Here is a 20,429-nt window from a genome sequence, read left to right as displayed (position 1 = left end):
CCCAGTCTAGGAAACTAGGGGGAAGGATAGGTGAGGAGCCGTTACATATTCTCTCCCCTCAAGGTACCACCGTACATCACTGATGGCGCCATTCCACATAGCAGCGTAACTACTGTGAAAAAGAGGCATCCTATGAGGAATCGGGGAGGGACAACGTTACGGGTGGGCCATCAGGATGACATGGCTATTTCACCCATAAATAGATTTTTCCTACGTCAAAATCAGGTTTTTGGGCTCAAGCCATGTCGTCCTGATGGAAGTGTACCAGAGAATTACCTATGACTCAGTAGGAAGCCTCAAAGAGAGAGGTCCCAATACCGAAATGCACTTATAGGATTACTCCGTCAAGGCATAGGTATCACTTTCAACTATATATCCCAGAACAGTTCTGAGGCAGTATTGACAATTATGATGGTCTGACAAGGAGGCAATAAGGACCAAAGGACCGCCCTCCGCAATTGGAAAATCACCTGAGGTTAGTGTCGGGAACCCTTAGGAACCCAAAACTGAAGGAGGCATCGTAGGTAAGAAGTATGGAACAAATACCCACCAGGAGAAGTAATCCAATTATGTTCAGGAAGGATAATAATAAGGAGGCACACTAAATGTATTGCCGCTAAAGTAATTATAAGCATAATAATGGGGCATGAAATAAAAGGCATGTAACAATTTACAGACTTTTATTCACAAGAATCAGTGCAAAGGATAATAAGCAATCATCATTAATAGCATATAGATAAATTTTTTGTACAAAAGTAAATACATCCCATTCATGCCCAGACATAAGGTAACATTAGGGGACAAATACATGACATGAGGAACTGTAGGGAACTAATGACAAGATAACCTGATCAATAGATACATGATCACACGTACAAAAAGGGGTAATCACCCAAACAAAAAGAGATATAGCTTAACCAACATTTAGACAGGTAGGCTGTAGCACTGAAGGAACAAACATTGCGTCAGAGAGACACGTGAACCTGAAAAGTAAATGATTAATTGCATTTTTCTTTGTTCCTGAAGCAAAAACCAACTGTTTACTCATTGCAAATAACAAGCTGGAGGAGTGCCCTAGTACGCATTGTTGGCTACTTCGTTGCAGCGGGTTTGATAACGCCTCCTGCAGCCACCACAAAATGGCGTAACTCCTCCAATTGCTTCAGATAATGCCTGAAGAAAACCCTAATGGACTTCTAACCAGTATATGCCTGCAGTCCCTCGAAGGACATACACTACTGTATACTGGTAAAAGTTCAAGGAGGAAGCCACTTTCTTAGGGTCATGACCCGATGGCATACTAGCCGGGTCCGCTCTTCGTATAAAGTAGGTCATTTTTGCTCTTAAGTGTTTCGGAGACAAATCAGACCCCACTGTTTCCCCCTTAAACAATTGACCACCCATAAACTGCACTGTTCTTAGTAAATACACTTTTAAACACTGCACTGGATCACCTGGTGGGTAACTATTTTCCATGGACCCCAACGTTTAGAGGGAAGTTCATTCTTCTCTAGAAAAGCGGGATCAGGGTATAAATTAACCTCATTATTATCCAGAAATTCAATGTGGCCCTCGTCTCTAGAAAGCGCCACAATTTCATTAACACGAGCACCGGAAGCCATCGCAATTAAAAAGATGACTTTCTGAGTGAGATCACGAATAGAAGCCATTTGATTGTCTATGTCCAAAGCGAATTGCAAAACTGTCCAAAGACCAAGAGATAGGCTTCGGTGGAGCCGACGGCCGTAGCCTTGCACAAGCCTTCAGAAATTTGTTGAAGAGATCCGAGTTAAAGTCGACATCAAAGGCGTATAGTATAGGTCTAGTGAGGGCCGATTTGTACAGCGAGATCGTGGAGGAAGCTAGACCTTGAGCGTGCAAATCCATCATGAAACCTAAATAAAAATCCATAGTAATTGACCCTGGATTCTTGTCTTTGACGTATTTGACCCATTTCTTCCATGATGCTTCATACTGAGTCATGGTGGTAGACATCTTATAGTTTTCCGCAAATTCCAACTTATCACGTTGAATTTGGAACTTCTTTTCCAGGGCTAGGGCGAAAAAATCATGAGATGAAGGTTGTTCATTCTCCCACTGTACCTCCTGGGACAGAATCGAGTTGGGCAACGGCACCAACTTGGGATTCAATTCCATGACCATGGAAAACCAGTTGCTCTTTGCCCACAGAAGAGCCACCAGAGCTGCCGTCCCTTTGAAAGATTGAAGCTTTTCCATAACCTTCATGAGGAGGTTGAACGGTCGGAACAGGTAAATCTTCGTCCAACGATTCCAATCCAGGGACATCGCGTCCATTCCCACTGCTGCTTAATCCACGTTCGGTGCTACATAGCGGGGAAGTTTCTTGTTGAGACTCGTTGCAAACTTATCCACTTGAAGTCGAGGGACTTGATCCTGCACGAAACAGAATGATTATCCGTCGAGAGACCACTCCGTCTCTAGAGGTTTTGTCCGAGAGAGGGAATCCGCCATCACATCTCTTACTCTCTGAAGGTGGGATGCTGACAGGTGCCAACCTTTTTTCTGAGCCAATGTAAAGATGGCTATCATTACGTGGTTTATTTGGGGAGACCTCGACCCTTGTCTATTGATGCAATGGACTATCACCTTGCTGTCGAGGACTAGACGGGATATGAATGTTCTTCAAGTATAATTTCTTGAGGGACAAAAAGACTGCCATGGCCTCCAGAATATTGATGTGGAATTGTTGAAATTTCTGAGACCAACGGCCTTGCACTTTCTTGAGCTGGGTATGACCCCCCCAACCATCCAACGAGGCTTCCGTATGAAGTGTCACTACTGAAGGAGGAAAGCGCAATGGTACCGTCTGTGAAAGACTTTTGTCAGTGGACCATGGTCGAACTTGCTTGCGCAGTAAAACCGGATTCTGCTTCTGGTGGTTGCGAAGAGCTTTGGAGGCTCTCCTCTTCCAAACTCTGCTTGCATCCATGAGTCGTACTTTGAGGACAGGGTCCGTTACCGAGGCGAATTGTAAAGATCATAGAACCCTCTCCTGGCATCGCCTGGTGATCGTTCCCGACTTGATCAGGGACCTGACTGGCTTCGCTATTTCCTTTCTCTTGGAGGGAGGAATAGATAGGGAGTGAGACTTGAGGTTCCAACTAATCCCCAACCACTGGAAGTCTTGAGCTGGGGCCAGTCTTGATTTCTTGAAGTTGATCTGAAATCCGAGGGACTGAAGGAACCGTACAACTCGAGTGGCTGCTACCGAGCACTCCAGTGCCGAGGGAGCCCACACTAGCCAGTCGTCCAGGTACGCCGCTACTCGAAGGCCTTTTTCCCGAAGCTGTTGTATGACTGTTGATAAGCTTCGTGAAAATCCTGGGAGCTATGTTGAGCCCGAATGGCATAGCTCTGAATACATAGCCCTTTCTCTCCAGGCTGAAACCAAGGTAGGGGGAGAAGCGTCAACCTATCAGAAGATGCCAATAAGCGTCGGTAAGATCTATAGAGACGGTGTAAGCCTCCAGGGGTAGTAAGGTCCATATCTGCGAAATAGTCAGCATCCGGAACCTGTCGCTCTGAACGAACAGGTTTATACGGGACAAGTCGAGAATAGTTCGAGGTATGCTTGAATCTTTCTTTGGCACGCAAAATAGACAACCTTGAAATCTCATAGATCTCCTGCAACGGATAACTCTTTTCTTCAGAAGGTCTTGTACATATTGTTCCAGATGAGGTGTTTTCTGGAAGAATCCCCTGAGCTTTGGTGGCCTTTGTTTCCACTTCCAACTCAAGTCGTTGGAAATGATGCTCTGTGCCCAAGAACTGTAGGACCAACAGTCCTTGAACAAGGCCAGCCGTCCCCCTACCGGGAGACCTTCATTGTTTGTGTTGAGGACGTGAACCTCTTCCTCCTCTGCCGTCTCGATGTCCACGACACCTGGACTGGCCTCCTCTGTCAGGGCGGCCTCTGTCCCCTTTTTCTTTCTTGGGAGATCGAAAGGAAGACGACCCTTGCTCATACACAGGGTTGAAGGCCGGGGACTGTGTCACCACATGATGGGGTACAGTGTCGACAGTCTGAGGGGTGGCAGCAGGGGAGGAGCAAACGACTTCCGATGATAAGTCGGTTTACGAGACCTCTTGGGTTGTGGTCCTCCCCCAGGGGTGAACTTCCTCTTCAAGGAGATCCCCCACTTCCGGAAAAGGCTCTTGTTCTCTGCGATAGCCTTATCCATGACTTCCTTCACCAACTTCTGAGAAAACGGGTCTTTTCCCCAGATGCTAGAGTTGATGAGACGTTTCGGCTCGTGGCTTATGGTAGCTGTGGCAAGTACATGGGGCATCTGTAAAATTCCTGATTATCATCTCCATGAAGCACTGCATAGACATCGACGCTGATAACCTTTCTCTGGTCTCCAGCTCAGCCTTAAGAAGGTGTTTGGGAATCCTGGGCAGCTTCTCATCAAACTGGCGGCCGGCTACATCCTTATCCAGTTTACCCTCAGCAAAAGTAAACTGGACATCGGTCCAGTGGTCGGCATCATGTGTTAAGATAAGTGAGACCGGTTTGCACTCTTCCAAAGCTGGGAGAGGCTTACCCTCACAAATGGCTTTCTGAATTGCAACTTAACCCTTCTAGGCAAAGGGGAAGACCATTTTGTCCGGAGCCAGGAAGATGGCCAACCTCTTACCGAAGGCGCCAAGTTGTGTATTGATACACCCTGCCGTCTTCATTTCTTTCACTGCCAGGTGTTGAGCCCTTGTGTGTTTCAGGAAGATCGTTTTCTTTGGGATGGTATCATCCCTCAACAGAACCCCCTCAGCTAGCCTAATGTAGCAAAAGGGGCAGGCATCAAAGTCGGGGTAAAAGTCCAGATCCGACACCGGTCTGGAACACAGTCCTTCACTAATATGGAGGATGCTCTCGGAGAGCATAGCTTGGCCAGCATACCTCCAAGGATTTTGCTGCGTGCAATAAGGTAGCTTGGAGGGCAAGACTTTATCCCTAGTCGTCTCCTCTTGCTTCTTCAAGGCCTGGATCTCTTCGCATAAGGCCTTGAACATCATCAGCTGGTATTGCTGATTCCCCTCCTTGAAGGCTTTCATGTTAGCCAAGAGTACCGGATCCATCGTAGTATCCGAGGTACTCGGGAACTGAGGGGGCTCCATGAGCCCAGCAGGAGATGGTGGGGGGAAAGAGGCAGGAACAGCTCCCGTCACGGAAGAGGTAGTCGTTACCGTAGACACCACTGAATCCTTGATGGACCCCAAACTTGCATCATCCACCTCCGACAGGTAAGAGTCATCCACCAAAGGGAAGGGTTCTTCATCAGACTCCACCGTGGAAAGGAGAGCCGATTCCCTACCTGGGGAGAGAGAGGAGACTGTAGACATCCTCTCAGAGTGTAGGCTCATCGCACCCAACTCTTCGTTGATTTGCAGCTGGACCGTTGGGAGGGGTTTAGGTTTAAAGTAGCCCAAAACCGAATCAGGTGCCGCCTTGGGGAAGAGGATATCCTTCCACTCGTTAGAGGGGAGGTAATGGGCCTTCGGATCCGAGTTCTTCTTGAACCCTCTTACCCAGGTGCGAAGGGACTGCTGGAAGAATATGCGGTCGTCATCTGAGGTATCCTTCGAGACCCATCTGGAGTGATGCAGGTCCTTGTAAACACTGCAATCCTGAGGTACCCAGTACGAGACTGGACCCTTCATCCTCCGACACTTCGCACGTGTGCAGCAAGTATCGTGACCGCAAGGATGCCTCATGGTCCTGGCACAAATCTGCACTCTACAGTGCATTTCCGTCGTAGGCACCGCTTGTAAGGAGAAAAAAGTTTAAATGAAATTGAGTCCTCTATCAGTCACCAAAAGCTGAATGAAATGGGTTAGTAACATTCTATGCTGACAATTAAGGGAATAGTAATCCCCAAATTGTGTGTAAATGCAGTTTGTGAGAAAGGAGGAGATAAAGTACAAAATGTCCATTCCCCTATTATGGATGTTAGATTGGAATAAATAGCCTCCTTAGAGTCAGTTACTATAGGCCCAAAGGGGTAGGGGTGCTCATGGATCGAACCATCGCTCCTATATCTCCGCAGAGAAATAGCCAATTAGAAGGCAACGGTACGGGTAAACTTAATAGTTTAAGCAATTGACGCATCGATTAATGAGCAAGAGTCTATAGCAACCCGAGGGCTATAATTATAGGTTGATAATCTCACTTAGGGAAGACCAGGGATTGGGAACTATCCTACAAAGTTATCACCCATCTATCCAATCCACACCCTCAGAGGGGAATGGGCAAATTAATAGAAAACCAATAACCATATGTAGTGGTTATTTCCATGCCGGGGCCTAGAAGACCGTTCGTAAAAGGGATTCCCAGGCCCATCATACATAAAGAAGCCTCAAAAGTTGAAGGAGTAAGGCCTTTATGTTGATCTGTAGTTGAATTCACATACAGTCAATAGAGAACCCACCTTAGGTTAGATAAGGCACTCTTAGATAAAGAGGACAGAAAGGTATGTGCCTTGGAGGTACCAGCGTTGCCGGAAGTACCGGCAGCGCCAGGGGTTAACGGCATTGCCGCCAGCGTCCTATGTGCCCTAAGGTGCTGGTACAGACATCCGCTTCCATAGACTAGTACTAGCTCCGCCACCAATAACGGCAATGGTGCCTATGGGCGACGGAGATAAACGGCAAGGGTTTCCGCAGAAAATACCTTGCCATAGGGGATGGCAGTGTCGCCAGTGGCGGCACTGCTGTCAGCAGCGACATATCGCCGGTACAGGTACTATAGGATGGTGTACCGATAGGTGGCGGCAAAGCCGTTAGGTACCGGCACTGCCATCAGTCTGTCAGCTTACTCCCACAGGGAGAAGCATGGTGGCAGCCATGGAGGGTCAGATCCCAAAGGGAACCAACCCCCACGATCAACAAATGCAAATATACAGCAGCATAATGATAAAATTCATGCAATGTCAGTCTCAGAAAGGCTAGGATATAAAAGAGAGGTGACGGCATGGTGTAGCTAGACCCATGCACCATATGAGCATTCCCTAAACAATGCTCAAGGCAACGGCAATGATGTCAGGCTCAGAAAGAAATCTGGGTTCATTCCGAGGGTTATCCCAACAAGGGAGAGTCTCTAAATAGAGACATTCCTGGCTGCCGCACCCTGAATCCCAGGAAAGGTTAGAAAGACTCAGTATAAAATAAATATGATATTTTAATTATAAAATAAATTTTTGAATATACTTACCCGGTGAATATATAATAGCTGAGCCTCCGGCGGCTCGACAGAAAAACACAAAAACTCGCGAGCGATCGCTATGAAAGTTGCGGGTGTGCCCACTAGCGCCAACTATCGGCCAGATACCGCATATACATGTAAACAGACCCAATTTTTCTCATCCCGCTGGGTCACTATCGGGGAGGAAGGGGGGGCCTTTAATTTATATATTCACCGGGTAAGTATATTCAAAAATTTATTTTATAATTAAAATATCATTTTTAAATATTTAACTTAGCCGGTGAATATATAATAGCTGATTCACACCCATGGTGGTGGGTAGAGACCAGAGTTAATTAAGTTTACAGCGTATATGCTTAGAGTTTTTGACAGTTATATCATAACAAAACCCAAATATATAAAGGTACCTGGTAAGGAAGTTGACTTAGACGATTACTCTGCCTTATTAGTCTGTCTTCCTCACGAAGCCCAGCGATCCTCTTAGGATGCTGAAAGACTCCCAGGAGTTGAAGTATTAAGGGCTGCAACCCATACAACAGGACCTCATCAAACCCCTAATATGGGCGCTCTCAAGAAATGACTTTGACCACCCGCCAAATCAACCAGGATGCGAAAGGCTTCTTAGCCTTCCGTACAACCCAAAAAACAAAATTAAAAACATTTCAAGAGACAGATTAAAAAGGATATTGGAATTAGGGTAATGTAGTGGTAGAACCCTCACCCACTACTGCACTCGCTGCAACGAATGGACCCAGTGTGTAGCAGTCCTCGTAAAGAGTCTGGACATCTTTTAAGTAAAATGACGCGAACACTGACTTGTTTCTCCAAAAAGTCGCGTCCATAATACTCTGCAGAGATTTATTTTGCTTGAAGGCCACGGAGGTTGCTATAGCTCTAACTTCGTGCGTCTTAACCTTAAGCAAACATCGGTCTTTCTCATTCAAGTGAGAATGAGCTTCTCGTATTAAAAATCGGATAAAATATGACAAAGCATTCTTTGACATAGGCAAGGATGGTTTCTTAACTGAGCACCATAATGCCTCAGATTTACCTCGTAATGACTTAGTACGAGCTAAATAGAACTTAAGAGCTCTAATAGGACATAATATTCTTTCCAGTTCGTTGCCTACGATCTCTGATAAGCAAGGAATATCAAAAGATTTAGGCCAAGGACGAGACGGCAGTTCATTTTTGGCCAGGAAACCAAGTTGAAGTGAACAAGTGGCTTTTTCTGTAGAAAAGCCGATGTTCTTACTGAAGGCATGAAGTTCACTGACCCTTTTAGCCGGAGCCAAGCACACTAGGAAAAGTGTCTTGAGGGTGAGATCCTTCAGGGAGGCTGAATGTAATGGCTCAAACCTGTCTGACATGAGGAACCTTAGGACCACGTCTAAGTTCCATCCAGGAGTTGCCAAACGACGTTCCTTAGAGGTCTCGAAAGACTTAAGGAGATCTTGGAGATCTTTATTGTTGGAAAGATCTAAGCCTCTATGTCGAAAGACCGAAGCCAACATGCTCCTGTAGCCCTTAATCGTGGGAGCTGAAAGGGAGCGAACCTTTCTCAGATGTAAAAGAAAATCTGCGATTTGGGCTACAGAGGTACTGGACGAGGACACAGATGCTGACTTGCACCAGTCTCGAAAGACTTCCCACTTCGACTGGTATACTCTAATGGTAGAAGCTCTCCTCGCTCTTGCAATCGCACTGGCTGCCTCCTTCGAAAAGCCTCGAGCTCTTGAGAGCCTTTCGATAGTCTGAAGGAAGTCAGACGAAGAGCGGGGAGGCTTTGATGGACATTCTTTACGTGGGGCTGACGTAACAGATCTACCCTTAGAGGAAGACTTCTTGGAAAGTCTACCAGCCATTGAAGTACCTCGGTGAACCATTCTCTCGCGGGCCAGAGGGTAGCAACCAACGTCAACCTTGTCCCTTCGTGAGAGGCGAACTTCTGCAGTACCTTGTTGACTATCTTGAATGGTGGGAATGCATATAAGTCCAGAAGAGACCAATCCAGTAGAAACGCGTCTATGTGGATTGCTTCTGTATCGAGGACTGGAGAGCAATAGATTGGTAACCTTTTGGTCAACGAGGAGGCAAAGAGGTCTATGGTGGGTTGACCCCAAGTAGCCCAAAGACTCTTGCCCACGTCCTTGTGGAGGGTCCATTCCGTGGGTATCACCTGACCCCTCCGACTGAGACAGTCTGCCAAGACGTTCAAGTCCCCCTGGATGAATCTCGTCAACAGGGAGATGCCTCGATTTCTTGACCATAAGAGAAGGTCCCTTGCGATCTCGAGCAGCGTTAAGGAGTGTGTGCCTCCTTGCTTGGAGATGTACGCCAAAGCTGTGGTGTTGTCTGAGTTGACCTCTACCACTTAGTTTCGAAGAAGCTTTCGAATATCATCAAGGCCAAGTGGACTGCTAATAGCTCCTTGCCGTTGATGTGCATGCTCTTCTGACTTGAGGTCCACAGACCCGAGCATTCCCGACCGTCCAGGGTCGCACCCCAACCCAAATCCGACACGTCTGAGAACAACACGTGGTTTGGGTTCTTGACTGCTAGGGATAGTCCCTCTCTCAGACTGATATTGCTGTCCCACCATTTAAGGCATGCCTTTACAGGTTCGGAGACTGGGAATGATACCGTCTCTAACGTCTTGTCCTAGTTCCAGTGAGAGGCTAGATGGAACCGGAGAGGCAGAAGGTGTAGTCTCCCTAGTGAGACAAACTGCTCCAGGGATGAGAGAGTCCCTACGAGACTGTTCCAACTCCTGACTGAACAAACGTTCTCTTTTCAGCATTAGTTAGACTTCGAGCAGGGCTTGTTCTATTCGGGTGGCAGACGGAAAAGCCCGAAAAAAACTGGACTGCGAATCTCCATCCCCAAATATAGAATAATCTGGGATGGGATCAGTTGGGACTTTTAGGTTGACCAAAAGTCCCAACTCCCTGGCCAGACTCAACGTCCAATGTAGATCCTGCAGACAGCGAAGACTGGACGATGCTCTGAGAAGCCAGTCGTCCAAGTACAGGGAGGCTCGGATCCCCGATAGATGGAGGGATTTTGCCATATTCCTCATGAGCCTCGTAAACACGAGAGGAGCAGGACTGAGGCCAAAGCACAGGGCTCGAAACTGGTACCCCACATTCCTGTAAACAAACCTCAGAAACGGTTGGGAATCCGGGTGTATAGGAATGTGGAAGTATGCCTCCTGAAGGTCGAGAGAGACCATCCAGTCACCTTCCATTAATGCTGTCAAGACAGCCTGGTAGACTTCATCGTGAAGTTTGTCTTGACAATGAATACATTGAGCGCACTTGCCTCTTACGTACTCCTGCAGTGAACATGGCTGCCAGATCATTGGAGTCATCCCTGAGGGACTTGTTCCTGCAGAGAACGTGGCTGTCAGATCATTGGAGCCATCCCTGAAAGCCTTGTTTATGCATGACATAATTTTTCAGCAAAACTTCAAACGCTCGAAAAAACTCCTAACAGGAGATGGTCTAGCTCTGAAGTTGACCATAAAATCTTGGAGCGTCTCATGGCCAGGCGCCAGGGAGAATCTATGAGGTTTGAGAAGTCTATCTGGGCAGAGGCAGGAACTCCCAAGCCGAGAACTTCTCCCGTGTCATATCAGACTCTCGCTCTATAAGCCAGCTTAAAAGTAGGGAAAGCAAAGGCTGTCTCCCCCAAACTCCTCCTGGTGATTAACCAGTCGCCTAGCAAACGTAAAGCTCTCTTAGAAGAGCGAGAGAGCACTAGCTTATAAAACAACGGCTTCGAAGTAGCTAGGCCTAGTGTAAACTCTGACGTTTAGGCGAACGAGGAGCAGCAGTTACAAAAAGATCCGGACAAAGATCCTTAAAAATCAGCATGATTTATTTAAAGTCCATAGAGGGCTGAGCAGCTTTAGGCTCCTCTCCGTCTGACAGAGTCCTCAAGGGAATATCAGTAGGAGGGGGATCAGCAACTTCCTTATCTGAAGGAACCTTGTCCGACAATAGCCGAGTCTCAAGCAAGGGAGAGACCTGCCGTGGTGGCAATGCTTGACAAGCAGAGTCCACACGCAAAGGAGCAATCAGTAGCAGTCAAGGACGCTATGTCATGTAACTGCTTAAGGACTGACCAGTAACAACAACAGGTGCGGGAGGACGTTCGACGTCAACTCGAGACTGCCTTGACTGCTTAGACTGAGCAGTCAAAACAACTCTTGACTGCGGTGCTTGACGCTCAACGTCAAAACAAGTCAACTCTGCTGGTTGGTGAACGTCCTGAACGTCAACAAGAGCAAGCGGCAGCGGCTGAACGTCCACAAGCGGCTGAGAGTCAACACGGGACTGCATCGAGTGAGGCTCTACAAAACACGATTGACGTGACTTTGTAACGTCAATGTCAACAGGACGAGCAAAGGCTCGTTTGGGCGGCTGACGGCCAAGATCTCGATCAGCTAAGCGGCGAGGATCATCGTGAACCTGTCCAACAGAATAGTCCTCCATAAGAGAGGCAAGCTTATTCTGCATGTCTTGCCGTACAACCCATTTAGGATCAACGGGAATGGTTGCGGTAAGAGACGAGGGTAACGTCTGTGACTGCAAAACCTTGTCTACAAAAAGACTCTTGGAGCCTGTGTTACGCTTTTGTTTAGGCGGCGAGCAGTCTTCCGATGACTGCATAGGATCAGAGCTGTCCTAATGGTTACAACTAGGACGCTGGACCTGTCCTGAAAGGACTGACTTTCGCTTAAAGGGCCTCGAAACCTTGTTCCACGGTTTCTTATGCGAAAAGCCTTCGGATGACGAGGAGAAAATCGTCTCGCTCGTCTTATGGTAGGGGCGGTGTTGATGAGACACGCCTGAAACCATAGAGGGAACGTCTGTTCGCTGATCAAGTCCTCTCGAACCCATAAGTCGTACGACATTACTTCTCCCCTGGGCTTGGGAGCTTGCAAGAGGTCTCGGACTAGGTGAACGACAGGCACGAACAGACGAACCCTCGGTCGCAACACTGATAACACTTTGCGCAATTATCACTTTATCACTACGATTTTCTGTTTTGCAATTACTTCACTGAAATCGAATTTTACAACAATTCACATTAGGTATGAATAAAACTGATTTCTACCTGAAGCACGCAATTCTACCCTCATCAAAAGGTTATAATTGCGAAATCAGTCGTATAATGTAAGCACATTAATACAAGCAAAAAACAGTAAACATATATTAAGATAAAAAGATCAGTGGCTGGGAAGGAGACTAAACACTAGTTCATTCAAAACTACGTTTTCAATCTCTCACCGTACAGTGCCTTGGGACGAGAATAAAAACTAAAAACGTTTTATCCTTTCTCCCCGTACAGAGACTAGGGACGAGAGTAAAAAACTGACTCGAGAACAACGTTACTCGCTTGGGACGAGAATAAAGATCGGAACGTTCTCTCTTCCTCTCTCTCTCTCCGTCTCTCTCTCTCTCTCTCTCTCTCTCTCTCTCTCTCTCTCTCTCTCTCTCTCTCTCTCTCTCTCTCTCTCTCTCTCTCTTGATTTCGCACCGAAAAGAAGGGCCCACTTACCTTTCGTCAATAAACAGGTTATTTGACCAAAGGAAAAAACTGAAAGGTTTTTCAATTAACAAGTTCCTTTAAAATAGTATTTAAAACATTTAAGTTTGAAAGAAGAATGAACAAAATGTCAGAATCAATTTACTCTTTCTGCAAAGTGAAACCGTGATTCTCTCTCTCTCTATCGTAACGATAGAGCGCAAACTGCGTAGCATAAATAAACTAAACGTTAGTTCATCTTTGAAACAGTACGAAGACTATTCAAAGAAAATCTTTCATAAAATATTTACTAAAAAAATATTTATTTAATAAGTTTTAAATCATTTGCTCTGTAAAAGTTATTTACGATTGAAAGGGCTCAACGTTGTTTAACTTCGGTTTCCAAGTTAGGACCGCCTACTCTCGGATTAGAGGAAGAATAGGAAAGGTCGCATATAAACAAATCATTAAAATTTATCTTGATGTTTATTATAAATGGAAAGCTAATCGAAGAGGCCTAATAAAGGCGGTTGAGATATAAAATATATAGTTAACAACAACAATTTATAACGTGATAAGATAATTGCTAAAAGCCTAAAACACACTTCCGTACTAAGGGAAGGGTCGGCCATTTAAAAGTCAAAGAAAGTCCAAAAAACAATCCAAAGTCATCAAAAATTAAATCTATCCAAAAACGAGTTCAAGATTTAAGTTGAAGATAAAACACCTGCATTGCGAAAGCTCAAACCAAAAGGAAGTACTTCACCAAATATGTTGAGAAAACTCCAGGTTATGCAGCGAGTATTGATACGTATTGTCGTTAAGGCCGACAGAGAAAAATTGGGTCTGTTTACATGTATATGCGGTATCTGGCCGATAGTTGGCGCTAGTGGGCACACCCGCAACCTTCATAGCGATCGCTCGCGAGTTTTTGTGTTTTTCTGTCGAGCCGCCGGAGGCTCAGCTATTATATATTCACCGGCTAAGTTAAATATTTAAAAATAGGATGCCGCAGGTCGATCGAGAAATCTCAGAGGCTAGGAGGTAACGGCAGTGCCGGTAAGTCGGCGCACCGAGAAGTTGAGATCACCCTTCGCAAAGGGGGAGCTCCAATGGACTGCGTAGTCCTAGCATGAGAGGTCACGAGCCAATGCAACATGGTGGACCAACGGATTCGCCGACGCGGGCTAGGCTAAGCCTAATAGGTCGCAAAACCAGGGGTTCGAAGGCAGGCGGGCATAAGGGCTCAGTAAACTAGTATAACCGAGGTAAAAAACACCCTAAGGGTAAAATGGCCGCTGCCAACGAGTCCAGTAAGAAAGACTTGATCGTCATCGACGAGCCCGTCTCCAACTAAAACTTTACCACTCTCTAAACTAGACTTACCGGGACTGACACATACTAAAACATAAAATACATTAATGCATGGTAAATGTATTCACAAAACAGAGCCCAAGGCATCGTAATGCTTAAAATAAGGCTAGCTAATGTGATACTAGTGAAATAAGACTAAATGAACACGAAATAAGAGGGCGGTCAGGTATGCGACCTGACCCCCAATGGCTAGCTGGACTTGTAGTGCATGGCTCTCCCATTGCCTAATAAATCTAAATAACCACTCCCCGAGGGTATCTAAAACAGTGAAAGCTAATTCAAACTGTAAAAGAAGAGGATACTCAACTTAGACGATGAAGAGGAAGCCATCATGTGTGGAAAAACTCCAAAAAAGCTGAAATAATTGCACGCGAAAAAACTTTGTACTAAGTAGGACGCTGCAAAGAAAGGAATGGCGCCATCAGTGATGTATTGTGGTACCTTGAGGGGAGAGGATATGTAATGGCTCCTCACCTATCTTCCTCCTAGTTTCCTAGACTAGGTTAAATCTATTAGGGGTGCAGATATCTATGGCTATCTACGGATACGTCCCTGATTATACACAATATCTTAGGATAGTTGTTCCGGGGGTTAGAACCCTGTGATACCTGACAGTAATTCTCTTGTAATATCACTTGCAGAACACTTGCAGAAATATTATACAGTAGGAAGCTGCCGGAATGACCTTCCATCAGGACGAAATGGCTTGAACCCAAAAAAGTACCTGGACAAAAATTCTGTAAAGAAACTTGTGATAAACTGTGTTATTACCAGGATTGACTACTGCAACTCCATCTATTACAATTTACCAAAAGTGCAACTTAAGAAATTACAAAACTTAATAAATAGAGGAGCAAGACTGATAAAAGGTGTACCACCTAGAGAAAGGATCACCCCTATACTAATTGATTTACACTGGCTGTTGATTAAAGCGAGAATTGAATTCAAAATATAAACAATAACACACCAAATTATCAGAACCGGTCATCCAAAATACTTAAGAGAATTGCTACATATTACGCAGCCAACAAATCGTGTCGACACGAGAATAGTTACAGATGGTTTCAAACTATTATAACCTAGATATATGTCTATCTGAATGATTGAAGATATTAAGGCTTTCAAGGGGAAACTGAAGGCTTTCTTATTTCATGAGTCGTATAACATTGACAATTTAACACTAAAGAAAAAATATGTGATATGAAACGTTAAATACCCTGAACAAACAAGGTAAATCGACAGTAGAGGTCCTGTGGAGAGTGGGGTTCCCCTGCTGTATGGGACTGAAAAAGCAGCCGTCAAAGTAAAGTAAAGTAAATAATAAGACTCCTTTGCCATGTGATCAACAAAGGGGCTAGCCCTTCGGGCAGAAGTCCAGACCTGGTTGAAGAAGGGTGTTCTCCAGGAGGTCTTCGACGGGCCCCCAGGCTTCTTTAGTCAACTCTTTCTTGTGAAAAAGGTATCTGGAGGCTGGAGACCAGTCATCGACCTCTCAGCTCTGAACAAGTTTGTCAAACAAACTCCATTCAGCATGGAGAAGGCAGACACGGTCAGACTAGCGGTAAGACACAGGACTTCATGTGGACTCTGGACCTAAAGGACGCATACTTCCAGATCCCAATCCATCCGTCTTCAAGGAAGTACTTAAGATTCAGCCTAGACAACAGGGAATACCAGTTCAAGGTGCTGTGCTTCGGTCTTTCCACAGCACGTCAAGTCTTCACCAGAGTGTTCGCGCTAGTGTCATCTTGGGCACACAGGATTGGTATCAGGTTCCTTCGTTATCTGGACGACTGGCTAATCCTAGCAGACTCGGTGTCAACCCTTCTTCAACATTGAGACAAACTTCTGAGGGCATGATAATAAACACCAATCTCCACAAAGCCTTCCCATCAGATCACAGAATAGCAAGGCTTAGAAAGGTCACAAGACCCTTTCTCAGATGAGAAGAAAATTCTAGCCCAGACGTGGTAACGTTTCCTCGGTCACCTTTCATCGCTGGCCCGTCTAGTTCCCAACGGTTGCCTCAGGATGAGATCTCTCCAGTTGCAACTCCAGTCCAGCGGAACAGATGGACCTCTAATGGTGGGAGCCAGACGAGAACCTACAAATGGGAGTGGATCTTCTTGTCCTCCCCCCAGATTTGATGCTGTTCTCAGACGCTTCAAAAAAAAAAAAAAAAGAGTGGGGGGGCCATGTGCTGTACCACACAACCTCAGGCCTCTGGTCAGAGTCAGAAGAGTACCTCCACATAAATCTCCTAGAGATGAAGGCCGTCTTTCTGGCCCTTCAACAGTTCCAACAGTTCCTGGCGGGCCACTCAGTGGTGCTGATGAGCGACAACACCACAGTAGTGGCTTACAATATCAAGCAAGGAGGTACTTTTTCGCAGCCTCTATCCATGGGTGAAGATTCACTTGATACCACTATCGACACGCTTCATTCCAGGCAAGAGGAATGTGCTCGTCAATAACCTGAGCAGAGCATCTCCGATAGTGAGGACCGATGTCTTTGGATCATCTGGTAGTGAACAAAGTCCTGACTTTATAGGGTTCTCCGACAGTGGATCTCTTCGCAACAGCCCTGAACTTCAGGCTCCCGTTGTACTGCTCCCCAGTCCCAGACTCCAAGGCTCTCTGGCAAGATGCATTCCAACAATGGTGGGACAATATCGACGTTTATGCCTGTCCCCCGTTCTGTCTGATTTGGAGGGTACTCAACAAAGCCAGAACATCGGTCAACCCCTCAATGACCCTCATAGCTCCACTATGGCATCACGCTGAATGGTTTCCAGACCTCCTACAACTCTTGACGGACTCTCCAAGAGAACTCCCTCCATGACACAATCTACTCAAACAGCCACATGCCAACATCTTTCACAAAGCTGTAGCTTCGCTACGACTTCACGCCTGGAGACTATCCAGCATACCTCTCTGAGAGAGCATTTTTGCAACAAGTTGCAAGCAGGATGTCTGGATACCTACGAGAGTCATTAGCAGTCTACCAGGTAAAGTGGAAGGTCTTTTGTGGTTGGTGTTGTGGAAGGGATATCTCCTCTCGATGCCACTATTCCAGGAATAGCGGAGTTCTCATGTACACGCGGAAAGAAATGCGCCTGTCAGTTTCGGCGGTAAAAGGCTATCGCTCAGCCTTAAGCCTTGCCCTTAGACTCAACGGAACGGACATTTCTTCATTGCTAGAACTTTCCTTACTCATACGGAGTTATGAACTTACCTGTCCTTAGTTTGAAGTGAGACCTCCCCCATGGAACGTGGTTCGAGTGCTCAGGTCTCTTAAGAGACCTCCCTGTGAACCATTACGCCAGGCAACAGATAGCCACCTAATTTGGAAGACGGTGTGCCTACTAGCTTTGGCTTCGGCCAAATGAATCGGTGAACTTCATGGTCTCTCATACGAGATCGCTCATTCATGGGGATGGGGAGAGGTAACGTTCAGCTTCGTCCCTGAGTTTATTGTTAAGACTCAGAACCCAGGAGTAGTGGATCCTCGATTCGACTCCTTCCGGATTTCGAGTCTTCATCCTGTAACAGATGACCCTGATCATCTCTCACTCTGCCCAGTGAGGAATTTGAGGTTATACCCTAAGAGAAGAACAGCAGCCCGTCCCTGTGTGCCTGCCCTCTACGTCAGCACAGGAAGGACCAAGAAGAGGGTCACCAAAAACACAATCTCAGCATGAATTTGCAAGGTCATAGATCATGCACTGAATCCAGACCCTCTTCCTTCACGTTGCCCCAGTGCTCATGATGTCTGGGGTGTAGCTATGTCCCTGGCATTCAAGAGGAACTACTCAGTGACGTAGGTTCTTCAGTCTGGAATGTGGAAACAATAAACTACTTTCACATCCCACTACCTGCAAGACGTGACCCACAGAAGGCTCAATACATTTTCTAGCGGCCTTGTGGTGGTTGCACAACAACAGGTATAATACCTCAAGCTCCTTATTGGACAAGTAACAGAAGGTTGAGGGCACTGTTACCCGGTTTTAGTCTGCGTGAATGAAAAGGTTTGACTGGCTCTTATTCTTTTCTTCATCCTCCCCTCTCTTGGGGAAAGCAGCATCCTGGGTTCTGTGCACAAGCTGACCTCAAACCACTGCAGGTAAACCATGCTCCCTTGTGTACCTAGTATTAAGCTAATACTGTTGCGTTCCCATACCCAGGTGAGGCAGTATTGGGAAAGTCTTGGTTACGACAGTTTTTCCTACTAAAAGACTCTGAATAACTTTACCTGGACGGTCATGATTCTAAATATCTCAACACATAGCTTGCGTAGGCCGCGGACCTTGCGTAGCAATGTTTTAGCGAGGCGCAGGGACCTCTTATTTTGAATACTAACATACTTAGGTAAGGAGCCCCCGGGTAAAGCCAAAAGCCAGATTGGCAGGGACGTCCACCCCTCCTTATGGGTGAGTCGCCCTTAAATAAATAGCGTAGGTTTATATTCCAGTTACGGAAGAAATTACAAATTTGTAGATAATTTGTATTTTTCCTAACGATACAACCCTTAGCTATTCATATAAACTTGGCTGCCAGCCCTATCTCCCTTGAAATCCTATTTCCAAGCAAAGTGAGCTAAATCACCGGTGTGAATGAGAGTGGTAGTAAGCTACCCCCCTACCCCTGCTAACTAGCGGTATGGGTAGTTAATCCTTGCTAAATTTAAATAGCTCGTCATTTCAGCTTCGCAGAAAGTAATACCCCTAAATAAATAGCAAACGTTTGTATCGTTAGAAAAAATACAATTATCTATGAATTTGTCATTTCACCACTTTGAAGGGTTAGAGTTTGGGAATCCCGGGACAAGTTTCCAACCAGTTTGAACAGGGACTTTCTCCAACGTAAGGATGAGTCTCCTATGTAAAGGATGAAGGTTTGTATTTATACTGGAACAAATGAAAAATTTGGAGATAATTTTATTTTCTTAACTATACAAACCTGAGTTCTTTAATCATGCTTTTTCACCATCACCAACCCTTTATAAAATCCCAGCTACAATCAGAGTGACTACTCAGTGAGCAAGCAAGGTCCCAGTTGGCAACTACTGGCCACTTGTTTACACCTTGTTATAAAATGTAAACTGCTTTGTATTCCAGCTTTGCCGTTATCTCTCCCATGTAAAGGTCTGAGGTTTATATATAGATAAGAAAAGTACAAATTATATCTAATCACGTTTTATAGTTAGGAAAAATACAAATTACAGTATTTTAAAGATTGTGAGTTTTTTCTTTCACTAATATGCAAAATTTTCTTTTTTTCAGTCTGCAATTAAAGCAAAGTTGGTGGAGCTTGGTACATATGTTGGTATGTATTATATAAGAATTTAAACTTTATTATTGCTGATCGGACAATTAATGCTAACTTAAATTGATTGAATTATTATACCTTCGAGCTTGGTCCACTTTTTACTATAATCTACTTTATTTGGTTAGGGACCTTATATGGTAGTAAAGTATAGACCTCTCCAAGTTTGAAATGTCTCTGTCAGTATTAATCTGATTGGTAAAGAATCTTTTTTGGAAGTCATATGCTTTTGAAATTCCCTTTTGTTCCTAAGCGAAGGCAAACCTTCCTCATTTAATATGGGTACATTCTAGCGTGCAAGCTGCAGGTACAGCTGGTGGAAAATCATCGAGCATCTGGCAACCAATATAGCATGCCCTACTCACCCTTGTGTTGAGTTGACAGGCTGTGACTTGAAGTAGAGAATCACTTTAACTCTGGCTGTACTAGTGTTCAGACATCTGTTGTTGGCCTTAAAGGAAATAAGGAAATAAATAAATGATGAGAATAAATTAACAATAAATCATTCTAAAACAGTGACAACATCAAAAACAGATATATCATATATGAACTATAAAAGACTCATGTCAGCCTGGTCACAGGGTGAAGCAGAGTCTGATTGCTTTCGCCTTCAGGCAGTAGAGCCAGACTACTCAACTTCTGGTAATCTTGGGAGAAGAGAGGAGCAGACCTTTGGTCAGTACATCTTCTGAAGGAGGATTACAATTTCCTTTTATAGGGAAACCTCCTTTAGTTTTAGCTCCAATAGATCTCTCTCCTAGATCTAGAGAGGAGTCTAAGAGGCAGGCTATGCAATCAAACTTTATCTGAAGTATGTTTACAAGGAGGAAGGGGGGAAAAATGTGTCAGTTTTGGGCCGTGTGTTTTGGTCTCAGCTCCGCCCCTCTAATGTTCACGAAACTTATGCTAAATGTAACAGAATACTGCACTCAAGAGACATCAGAGCCTCCCTGTATCGG

General features: G+C 45.3%; 1 protein-coding gene across 1 annotated transcript in view; it reads left to right on the top strand.

Moving 5' to 3' along the window:
• The window catches only part of Nab2 (Nuclear polyadenosine RNA-binding 2), a 379,140-nt gene that overhangs the window by 50,233 nt on the left and 308,478 nt on the right, over nucleotides 1–20,429 (top strand). The window contains exon 2 of the mRNA XM_068384339.1: nucleotides 19,428–19,470. Coding sequence (XP_068240440.1) covers nucleotides 19,428–19,470 — 43 coding nt within the window. The remainder of the gene's footprint in view (nucleotides 1–19,427; nucleotides 19,471–20,429) is intronic.

Source organism: Palaemon carinicauda, chromosome 1, assembly GCF_036898095.1.
Source record: "Palaemon carinicauda isolate YSFRI2023 chromosome 1, ASM3689809v2, whole genome shotgun sequence".
Classification (NCBI taxonomy): Eukaryota; Metazoa; Arthropoda; class Malacostraca; order Decapoda; family Palaemonidae; genus Palaemon; species Palaemon carinicauda.
The sequence above is the reverse complement of the archived record's forward strand: the minus strand, read 5'-3'. Positions and strand labels throughout refer to the sequence as shown.